Source organism: Lactuca serriola, chromosome 4 (genome assembly GCF_051521515.1).
Source record: "Lactuca serriola cultivar US96UC23 chromosome 4, Lser_US96UC23_V15, whole genome shotgun sequence".
Taxonomy (NCBI): Eukaryota; Viridiplantae; Streptophyta; class Magnoliopsida; order Asterales; family Asteraceae; genus Lactuca; species Lactuca serriola.
Window position 1 is genome coordinate 108802808 of NC_136411.1, and position 11871 is coordinate 108814678.

The following is an 11871-nucleotide window of genomic DNA, read 5'->3' on the forward strand; positions in this document are numbered from 1 at the left end:
TTCACCCGCAGATTCCGCAATTTTCAGATAGTTAACTATACGTATTCATATTTGGTCACTTTTGGTACTCTTTTTCAAAAATTTAAGAATCCGAAGTCTCAAGAATTTTGTAGTGTGTAAGGAATTTTGTAGGGGACGGTTTTTTAGCGCGGATACTTAAAAGTTAAAAAGATAAAATGCTTCAAAGACATGTCGATTGGGTAATGGGTTTGACATTTTCACATCATGTGCCAAATCACCATGACAATAAATATGAAAAAAAAAGACGAATAGCTAAAAAACAATATAACAAGCAAAATGAAGTTGACAAATTAAGGCAAATCACAAGAAATAAAAAAAAACACGGTTTATAAAACAATATCAGATGACATTTTGAAAGTAGGAGAGAATAGAAACTAAAACATAATCTCTCCATCCATCCATATCCATATCCATATGTACCAAATCACCATGACAATCATATCGACATATATATTTATTCTGCACTCGTAGACACTAAAGCTGCTAAAAAGCCGAAATATCTGTCATGGAAATTGCAACCAGTTTGAAAAAGAAACAAAATACAGAAACCCACAACATACTTTGAAAACCAAATTAATAAAATTGGTTATAAGTAGTTTGTGTTTTTTCTTGTATTTTGGTCTAATTTTCAAAATCAGAAAAAAAATGGTTTAACCAGACCATCCTCTCTGTGAGGCTCCAGACGGATGCGCATTCAGCCTATCAAGCACTGTGTTGAAATCAACAGTCTGTCCACTCTCCTCAAGCCTCTGAATCACACCCATCACATGTTCACCTCTGTACCCCATGCTCCCTAACTTATCAATCAGTTCATTGTAAGGGTGGCTGCGCATGAACTGTTGTGGTGGCCTTGCCATCATACTGCCGCCACTGCTTTGCTGCTGCTGACTTGGCGGATAAACGGGTTGCGGGAAGTGGGTCGAATGGGTAGGGTGTTGTTGGGGAACAACTCTCCCCCCTTCACTCTCATACATCATATAAGCATTCCCACTGGCGGCATACCCATCTGCCGCCTGACCTCCAAACCCCGGCTTCATATGCTGCAGTGGTGGCTGTGGCTGTGGCTGTGGTTGTGGCTGACCTGGATTTGTCCGGCCATAGGTGGGCTGAGGGACACCGGAGTAAGGCGGCATTGGCATACTGTTTGGGAGATTTTCGGGGGCCGGGGAGTTGACTTGTTGACTAGAGAGATAAGGCGGGAAAACTTGAGCAGGTGATGGTGGTCTTACGGCGGGCTGTGGCGGTGGCTGCATCTGCTGGGCCCACTGCTGCTGATATTGTGGTGGTGGTGGCTGAGAGAGTTGGGAGCGTGGCGGTGGTGGTTGAGTGACTTGGGTCTGGTAATGTGGGTCTTGTTGCAGGTAGTGATTTGGTGTTGGTGCTGGAGATAGATAGTATGTTTGTGGCTGAGACATGGGCGGTTGGTGAGCGGCAGGTGGTGGTGCAGGGAGTTGGGGAAGTGCAAGAGCTAGTTGCTGATTGTGTCCTTCTGGAAAATTGTCATTCCTTTTATCAGAAGAAGGTGTGGAAACCTCTTCGGTTTTCTGAGATTCAGACTCTTTGTGTGCAAGTTGAAGCTTAGCAAGTTCTTTTTGGGTATCTGCAAGTTCCTGTTTATCTCTTATGATCTGAACTGATCTATGAACCTGCATTTTGTTGTGTTATCATATTTAATATTTTAATTAATTATCAAGTTAAGAAAAATGGAGAAAAGATAGTGTTTAAACCTCTTGAAGATGCTTCTCAAGAAACTTAAGCTTTGTTTCTGATTCTCCATGATCACGTGCTAAATCAGAACGCATCTCTCCAATTGATTTATCCACATTATAGCAATATAATTCCAGCTGTGAAAGACGTGAGCTAAGCCCTTCAAGAAACCGCATCAAATTTTCAGAATGTTTCTTCATGGATCTCTCAACAGCAGCAACAACCACATCTTGGTTACCAGAATCATCTGGTGGACTATATGAAGAAACCGGGAATGATGGTCTACTCATTCTGCTTTTGTTGAATTCCTGGTTATATAAACATTAAACATCAGTATTTTTTAGCTTAAATGTGTATTTGTACAGCATTTAATGCGTATTCATACAAAGTATTTATGGCTAGTTTTGTGAATTATGATCATTGGCATTGACAAATGCACAAGGCCATCTGTTCAAAAGGCCAACAGAATGTACGTTTTAGTTAGAAAGTAGAAGACAGCGAGGAAGAAGCATTAATTGCCTAGAACACGCTCAAGCAGATGGCAAATCACGATAATAATCAACACGAGACAACATCCATTCAAGCCCTAATGAATAAGCTCTGCAACTTCTACCACTCTTAGTAATCCAAAGCACATACCAAAAAACTGCGACAAAAGTCTAAATGCTCACAGCATCAGACCTCTTTCTATTATCCAGCACAAATAGCCCCGATGATCATAATACATAAAACTACCCATCGATACTTCGAATATTGCAGGTCATTCTAAATATAGAAAACGAAAAGCATTTCTAAGTATTTGTAATCATGAAACATAAAATTGCGCATAGATCAGCTGAAAACAGAAAAACCCTAAACTCAACAGTATAGAAAAAAATCAATTAAAAAGGAAAATAAAACCTAGAGAGAAAATAAAAGCTATATTATAGAGATTAAGAGATAACGAAAAATACTTTAGAGGAATTAGTAGCGATCGCAGAATCTGAGTGAGTTCCGTTGGAATTTTCCTGATTTGTGTAATCTTCGTAAGAGCAAAGAATGTCGTCGGATGCAAAATCGAATCCCTTGGACGATCCAGAATCCATAAAGCACAAAAAAAATCGGCTGAAATAGGCAATACGGAGCAAGATAATCGGGAGAAACGGATCTCTTTCAGGGGTGAAGATTATACGGAAAATCAAAATAAAGGATTAGGGTTTGTAGAGAGAGAGAGAGAGAGAGAGAGAGAGAGGGGGATAATATAAAGTATTCTGCGCCTTGATTGTCTTCAAGAGAAAAGGTTTCGTGGCGTGGGATTTGGAGTAGCGATCCCTTTCTATTATTATTGGTTTGTTTTGACCTCATCAATTTTGAATTTTAATATTTGATTTATATGCAAGTAATTATCAAAGGAAATTTTGTCTATTAATCTGCTTCATCAAAAGTAAAAACATTTTTTTCATAATAATAAATCCAAACTAAATTTAAACGGTTAAACCTTTTCATAAGGTTTGGATGACCTACAAAGAAAAACATGATCGAGACTTTTAGAGTGGGAACCCTTTTAGAGTAGTCATCGAAAACAATAAAGGGATAGATATCAACTAAATCAATCGTTTTTTTATAAACTTGAAAATTAATCAAATTGTTCGGAATTTGACGTTGTGGACCCGATATAAATGGCTCAGCTCATTTGTCTTCATGTTCTATATAAAACATGTTCTATATACAAAAGGATCCACAACTCATAGCAAAATGTCATTCCTCAAAAATCTAGAAAATTGGAACTGTGTTTTTTTTTCTTTTGAAAAAAGACATGGATTCCATGAATTACGTTGATTTTGCATATTTGTTTACCTAGATTTTTTTTTCATAATGTGTACAATATATGTTTGGAATGCAATGAACATCTCCAAAATACGAAAATTAGGTCTGCAACGTATCTTCAATGTAGACGTAGATTCCATTTTCCGTAATTTTTTGTTAGATTAGTTTCTAAGTGTCTTGGTAACATGTTCATAGTCCAAACAACCAAAGAAAAACACTTCATAATACTAAGATTTGTTTTGGAATGCGAAGAACTGTCAGGAATTGATTTTTAATTTATTTAGAAAAACACTTTGTTAACAGCACTATGTTGTATTATTTTTTTTAATAAGCAATTGTGATTTGTATACAATCATATTTGTCGAATTAGGCCGAAAATCAAAACAATAGTTTGAATTAGTACGAAGGTTCCCCTCTTCAATTTATATGAGTGTTGCTTAAAAAATTGGGGTTTACATATAAGAAGTGAATGGAACATCTAAAAGAATTTTCACAATTAGAATTGTTTAAATTAGGTCCAAATTTAAATAATTCTAATATATTCTTATTTTATGATACTAAAAGTATACATTTTTATTTGCGTAGACAAATATAAGACGTGGCAATAGAAAAAAAAAATTATACCAACCAATGTCAAACATGAAAAAAAATAAGAGAGGTTAAAACTTTAACTAAAAGAAGATATAAAGATGGGAGCATGTCAAGCTTGAGAAAGCTATTATTTTAGACTACTTAAAGCATTTTTTTTTTTGGATCACAATAACCCACATACTCGTTACCGTTTTATAATGCTTAATTTCCTTTTGGAACCATATCATTGTTTTTAAAAAAATTGTATGCTTTTTTTATCACAATATTCAACATCTACTTTTGCGTTACAACTGCCAATAAAATATAAATTGATATGCGTTAATGTTAAACAACAGATATTGTTGATAGGATTGTGTTAGGATTGGGTTAGAAACTATTCATCTTTAGTTGATAATTATATTCCTATGTGATTATGTTTACAATCATGTTGATTTTTTTGCCTTAATGTCTTTTTTTATTCATACCATTATCGATTTTTGTATTAACCCTTAATCATCCTTCTCAGAATATCATACTTCTATTCATCACACACACATGAAGGTACCATTGGGTTTTAATGTTGAATCACCTTTAGTTGTTTGCAAACTCAAGTGATCATTATACGAATTGAAGCAAGTTTCTCGTCAGTGGTATTCTAGTTATCATGCTTTACATGAAAAATATATGTTCTTTTTGCTAATGACAAGGTTGTAGAACTCATTACTCGATACCTGTTCGTCCGACTACCGAGTAGCGAGTACTCGGGGGAGTACTCGGATTTGGTAATTCATGTGGAAATATTTTTAGGGAAATTATATATATCAAAATCATAAGTTGATTGAAATATATAACAAAATTAGATAAATATGAATACACAAAAACTGAAAAACACATAATGGTTTCACTTCGTGAATAATTACTGAAAATTTAAGATATATATGTACTAATAATCATATGTGTGTGTGTTAAATAATAAATCATTAAGTATATTATACATATTAATCACCGAGTTGACCGAGTTTTACAACATTGTTCAGTTCAGTAAGGGGGCGATTAGGGAGTACTCGGGATTTTGTAACTCGCATCGGTAAGGGGCTGAGTAACGAGTACTCGGAGGAGTAATCGGCCAACTTGGAGAGTTTTACAACATTGGCTAATGGTCACTGCTTTTTTCCTAAGGAAACTTCAAATTCAATTGTCACAGTAGTTGTTTTGTGTATGATATTTTGGTCACTAGAAAAGATCAAGTGATCAACAAGAAATCTCAAGTCTTAAAGGTTATATGAATGACCATTTTCAAATAAATGACTTGGGTTCAATTCATTTTTCCCTTGATCCTGAACTTAATATGATTTCTCAAGGTATGATTGTTCAACAACAAGAGTTTATAAAGGATATCTTATCATTGTATGCCATGGAAGATTATTCCATTCCTTCTTCATTTCTTCCTAAGGACATTCAATCATTGTTTAAAACTAAGAATTTGATGCAAGATTCTATTATTTATTTGCAAATAGCAGGAAATTTAAACTTTCGCTTGCATATTTAACATGGTCTATCATATACAATTCAAAGTTAATTTAATCAACAACTATGTCAAGAAAACTTCATCATGGGTTATTCTTTAATAAAGATTCTACATTTCACGTTGAGGCTTTTTGTGACAATGATTGGGTTGCATGACCTCTCACGCGAAGATCTGTTAGTGGCTATTTCACACTCTTTGGTGGAACTCCTGTTTCTTGGGAATCCAAGAAACAAGTAATTGTTTCTCTTTCATTAGTCGAGGCTAAACACAAATTAATGCATTGAGTGTGTGCATAATTATCATGGTTAAGTCGATTACTTTATGAGTTTGGAGTTCACGATGTTACTCTTATGCCTCTGAAATGTGATAATCAAGCAACAATATACATTTCCAAGAATCTAGTTTTTCACGAGCATACCAAACACATAAAACTTGATTGTCATTTTGTCAGAGAGAAGCTTCAAAGTGGATTAATTTCCCTATTACATCTACCAACCAAGAAACATCTTGTTAATGCTCTTATTAAACCCTTACATTGCTCTAATCATCATGGATCACTTTCCAATATTGGTTTACAACCATATCCCCAGCTTGAGAGGGGGAGGGGGGTAGCTTCATCATCTCTTTCAAACCAACGACAAGGCATTTTTGTAATTTACTTAATTCAACAGTTAGCTAGTTTGTTAGCTTAGCTTTCTTTGTACACATATATTGTTCTTTTGGTGGTTGTTATTCAATTGAATGAAGAAGTCAAAATTGAATTTTCTTCCCTAATTTCTCTCTCCTATGTTCTTCAATTACAACATGGGTCGGTGCAATGTTATGTTGTCATGGATCGGACATGCTTGCCTATTATTACAAGTTCAAACAATATTGTGGTGGTTGCGGTGCACTCAAATTGTTATATTTGTAGTATAGACGAATAAATCAAGATTTGTTGTATAGATGAATAAATCTACATTTGTTGAAAAGGTACAATCATAGAAACATGATTTACATTTTTTATTTTTTGTTGAATAAAAAGTTCGACTTATCTCTACAAAATAAAACTATTGTTATCATACCGATGAAGAATAATTCATTTCTTGCTTATAAAATGCAACTTAGATTTACAATTGTGCACTACAATTAAGCTTTACAAAATGAGAAATCAAATATCATGCTACAATTTTTTCCTACTTATTATTATACTCATTAGATCAAGACAAGTGTCACAATAAAGAGAGGAAATCAAGAGAAAGAATTAATAGTATCCACATACCAATACAAGAGGATATTTATTTTTTCTTACAAAATAATTTTTGGTTTAGATGATACCATGTATAAAACATTCTCCAATGCTAATATGAATATATAAGGTATTTCCCATTGAGTATAAGATATGTCCCGAAAAGTTATTAGTTTGGTAATGGTTGGAGCATCAAAATCGGATTTGGCAAGGATCTCATTTTTTGGTAGTACGAATGGAGAATTGGCCCAAAAATTGGATATGGGTCAAGACGTTGTCGGGCGCCGGCGGTTGACAGAAAGGAAGGACGGGAAATGCGTCAAACATCTACCATGGTCCTCATTTTTATAAATTGTATTTTAATTACATTACGTGTCAATATTTGTTTTAATTGTGGGTATCAAACTTATGAACTTTTTGATTTTTGAGGTTCTAATGTGGCCTAGCAAAGAGCATTGCATGTAAAGCAGATCTAAAGAAATACAAGTAAGATACTATCTTCAATGTTTTAAAAACTAGTTAAAATCGGCAAGTTGGACCGAAAACCGGAAAAATGAACGATTCAATCAACACTGGTTTATGACTTCTAGATTGAAATGAACTGGCCGATGTTTGCAAAACCTAGTTTAGCCATTAAAACTCATTTGAACCGTTTAAATTGAATAAAAACATATGAAAATTTGCGTAACAAACTTTAATGGTCTTTTTCACATCTATTTATACTTTTTTATCACCGTTTACGTCTTGTATTTGATAAACTTTATGGTCTTTTTCACATTTATATATCTAGGAAAAAAAAACATGAAAAATTCTAGAAACCAGATCGACCAAGTTGAATTGGTTACTAAATCAATTCAACTAAAAACCGGTTTTAAAACATTGACTATCTTCTTAATAGAAGAAAAAAAAGAAACAAATTTAGTCATTTAAACTATGTTATGATATTTTTTAATGGTTGTCGATGGACAAAAAAAAGTTTGACTTTCTATGTTACTAAAAATCATTGTATTTAACATAATTTAAAATAAAGTTATATGTCAGAATATATTAATATACGTCCATTTATTTGTTTATCTTAACATTATCTTTTCTTTTCTTTATATCACAACATTGTACCTTTTAAGGTTTAAATAGTACTTTTTTAATCTACATCTTTATGGGCGTACTTTGAAAGATTCTTATTAGCATATAGTAAATACTAATTTGAAATACATATATTTAATTATAACAGTGAAAATTGATTTATATATGAATAACATTACTATAATTAACTGCTTAAGTGAATATTTTGATATACAACGTTGTATTAGAAATAAATAAAATATAATGCTACAATAAACAAATAAATGAAAGTCCACTATTATTTTGCAGTTAACCCTTTAAAATAAAAAAACAAGATCAATCACCACCTAAACATTAAAAATAATAACAACGAGAAAAGCATGATGGAGAATACATATGGGCTCTTATTCATCACTTTTCAAGTACACTTATTTTCTTATACAATGAATTTACAAATAACGTTTTTTCTCTATTTTTTATTTTTATTTTACGGGTCTCGGTCTCATTTATCTTCACATACATAAGATAAGACCCTCAAAAAAAAAAAAAAAAGGACAAAAACAAATCAAACCCAAGCGGTGTGAATACTCACCTTCCTCTGTAGATACCTATATATCTGTGGAGTGTAATTGTATGCATTCGGTTTATCCACTGATTTTATGCAAAATCTTGCTACTGCTAACAGTCCTTTAAGCTCTCTAGAATCGTAATTATTACCAAGATCAGGGTCGATCATGTTATCCATTGATGTTGGAAAACAAGATTCTTCGATCCATTGGATCAAATCAGGACCCGTTTTCTCTGATGACTGACCCGTGATTAGTTCAAGTATCAACAACCCAAGTTGATACATTATGTTTCCATACACCTGCCCGTTTGTTTCTACAACAAACCATCATTTTTAGAGACATTAATTATTTATAAAATTAAAAAAAAAAAGGATTATTTTGACAACAAGAAATTTATTTACCATTAGAACTTGAAGTTCTCCATGCCATAACCTGATCACTACCCGAACCAAGGAGTCCAACATCCGATAGCTTTGAGAACAAAAAGAAATTGTCATCAATTTAGAAGAAGAAAAGTTTAATGCAAAAAAAAAAAAAAAAAAGAACGACTTAATAACGAAAAAGTTGGATAAATGAGTATTAATTCCTAAATATCTTTACCTTTGCATCAAAATTCTCGTCTAGCATGATTGTGTTTGAACTGATAGAGACATGGTATACCGGAGGGTCACAGAAGAAATGTAGATATTCCTGCACGATGGTAATTTTAAAGGTAAATGACATTTATACCCTTTGTCCAATACGGAAATTGCAATTCCAGGAACTATGATGTTAGATTTAAAACTCACCAATGCAGCAGCCACACCAACAGCTATCTTTAGTCTGATTCTCCAATTCAAAGGGGTCCTCAATGGATCTACAATTAACCAAATATTAAACAAAAAACTATAACTTTAATAAACACTGTGTATATATAAATACACAGAGAACAAAAGTTACCATTCAAATGTTCCTTAAGGCTTCCATTTTCTACGTTCTCAAAGATGAGAAACCTGAAACGTGAAGAGAAGTAGAATGTTGTAATTAAAGAAACGAAAGCAAACTGGTTGATTTGATAAAGAATTAGAAACAAAGTTGGGTACTTCTTTTGGCCTACAGAAAATCCAGTAAGGGAAACAACATGACGATGATTCAAACGTCCTAAAAGTTGGACCTCCCGATAGAAGAAATCATCTTCTTGATCAATCAGATGTATTTCTTTCACCACAGCAGCATGATCACCTTCAAATCGAGCTTTATAAGAAGTCCCATTGGAAGAAGTCGTAATAACTCTACTGAAATCGTTTGTGGCTCGCTTTATGGTCTTGTAAGAGAAACGCCTCAAGAAAATTACTGGGACTGTAAAAGAGAAGTTAAAGCTTATCAAGAATTAATGGAGGATTCTTTAGACATATGCTATTATAGAGCTTCTCATTCATCGAAATTTCATGAAATCCTAACGAATTTGCGATGAGTAGCGTGAATTGATTGGCCACAAAATGTCGAACAGTACCAAATCATTCAACGAATTAATCAAAACATCATAACAACACGGATGCAGTTTAGGATCAGAAAACCCATTCCAATTTTCACGAAGTTTAATTATAACAGCAAGAAACACATCGCAGATCCATCGTTATCCTCTAATTCCTTCTCAAATTATGATGAAAACCATAAGATTCTAAGAAATACCCACAATTCTTAGACTAATAATATCAGCAAATAAGATAACTCTTCTCTCTAATTGCTTATCAAAATCTGACGGAAAACATAAGATTCTAAGAAATACCCACAATTCGTAGGCCAATAATTCAGCAAATAAGATCGGGATTCTATCTATAAATTCTTTTCAAAATCATATGCCCACGATTCGTGGGGCAATAATTAAGCGAATAAGATCACGTTCCACGCAAAAAACGAGTAAGATTGTGCGATAAAAGAGGAGCAGTACCTGTACGAGATCGGAGAAGGAGTTTTATCTTGAAGAACAAACCGTCGTTCATCTCGAAACTACTGACACCGGAAGAATTGGAATTTGGTATTCCAGAAATCGAATTTTTGAGCTGTTGTTTTCTTTAAAATATGCATCAAATCGTTACAAGTGTTTCTGATCTGTAATTTCGAAGAATCTTCTGAGTAAAGACAGAATCTATAAGTTGGTTAGTGTAGTTATTATGATGGATAAAACTAGAATTAGTTTTGTACTATCAAGTGTCCCCTAGGAATATCTTTCCCCACCTTCCACTCGACAAGGTTACAAGGAAGGTATAATTAACAGAGAAAATTATAAGTTTAGTCACTTTTTTAAATAATTTTTTAAGTTTTAATAAAAAGTTAATCTAATATTAAAAATAATCATTAAAATTTCATGGGATTAGATTTACCTATGATTTCACTCCTTTCTATAAAAAAATTAATTAAATATTAAAAATAAACATTAAAATTGCAGGTTTGGTAGATTATCGATAATTTCACTCATTTCCATCTATGATTTTACATTGTGAGCGGAATACGGAAAATTAAAATTAGATGGACCAAAATCAAACCCTTAAAATAAAAACATATAAACAAGTTATATTTATTAATAGCAACTCGATCGACATTAATTTTGTTTACTAACACTTTATAAGCATCGGTTATAGAGCAGTGATGATAGATATGGCTAAAACAAGTACAAATCATAAACAATACTCTTAAAGTATAAATATATTATAACAACTAAGTAGTTGTTTGTTTTTTTGAAGTCAAAATATATGCAGTCTGCAGACCATATCTGCAAGTCTCTGCAGCAGAAGATGTGGATCAATCGTCTGCAGTCTGCAATAAAAAGACTGTTTGTTTTTTAACGTCTGCAAGCTGTTAAAATAAACTGAATTTTAAATAAAATGGTTTTTAAACACCAAAATTCTAATAACAATTATATCATACAACATTAAAATAAATCTCATGTTTTACACATTTCAACACAATATTAACATATAATGACTCGAGATTTCACACTTTCAGCCAAACAACTGCCAATAAACACAATTATTCGACAATTTCAGCAAAAAAAAAAAAAAAAAAAAAAAAGCATATAAATATCATTATTTCATATTTTCAGCAAAAAAAAAACAACAACATATAAGCATCATTATTTGGCCAATTCAGCACATCACAAACATTATTTCAGCAAAAATAACACATAAATATCAACATTTCATATTTTCAGCAAAAAAAAACAACATATAAGCATTATAATTTGACAATTTCAGCACATCAAAAACATTATTTCAGCAAAAGTAATACATCAACATCAACAATTCAAAATTTTCAGCAAGATACATCAAGAAAGGTTATTTGCAGTTTTTTGGCTGAAAATGTTCCAGCAAAACAGCACATCAAAAACAAGAAAGGCTACA

The 11871-nt window shown here is 32.8% G+C and overlaps 2 protein-coding genes across 2 annotated transcripts; both read right to left on the reverse strand.

Moving 5' to 3' along the window:
- Positions 1-331: 331 nt before the first annotated feature.
- On the reverse strand, positions 332-3015 carry LOC145102287 (uncharacterized). The gene is made up of 3 exons (XM_079039672.1): positions 2682-3015; positions 1749-2036; positions 332-1667 (listed from the first exon to the last, which is right to left on the reverse strand). The coding sequence occupies exons 1-3, from the start codon at positions 2811-2813 to the stop codon at positions 672-674; spliced, it is 1416 nt and encodes a 471-aa protein (XP_078895798.1). The 5' UTR covers positions 2814-3015; the 3' UTR covers positions 332-671.
- A 5291-nt stretch (positions 3016-8306) lies between these two features.
- Positions 8307-10693, reverse strand: LOC145102288 (Protein kinase superfamily protein). Its single transcript, XM_079039673.1, has 7 exons — positions 10422-10693; positions 9574-9829; positions 9431-9483; positions 9280-9347; positions 9092-9181; positions 8893-8962; positions 8307-8804 (listed from the first exon to the last, which is right to left on the reverse strand). Exons 1-7 carry the CDS (start codon positions 10471-10473, stop codon positions 8488-8490), a joined length of 906 nt encoding a protein of 301 aa, XP_078895799.1. The 5' UTR covers positions 10474-10693; the 3' UTR covers positions 8307-8487.
- Between the last annotated feature and the right edge of the window lie 1178 nt (positions 10694-11871).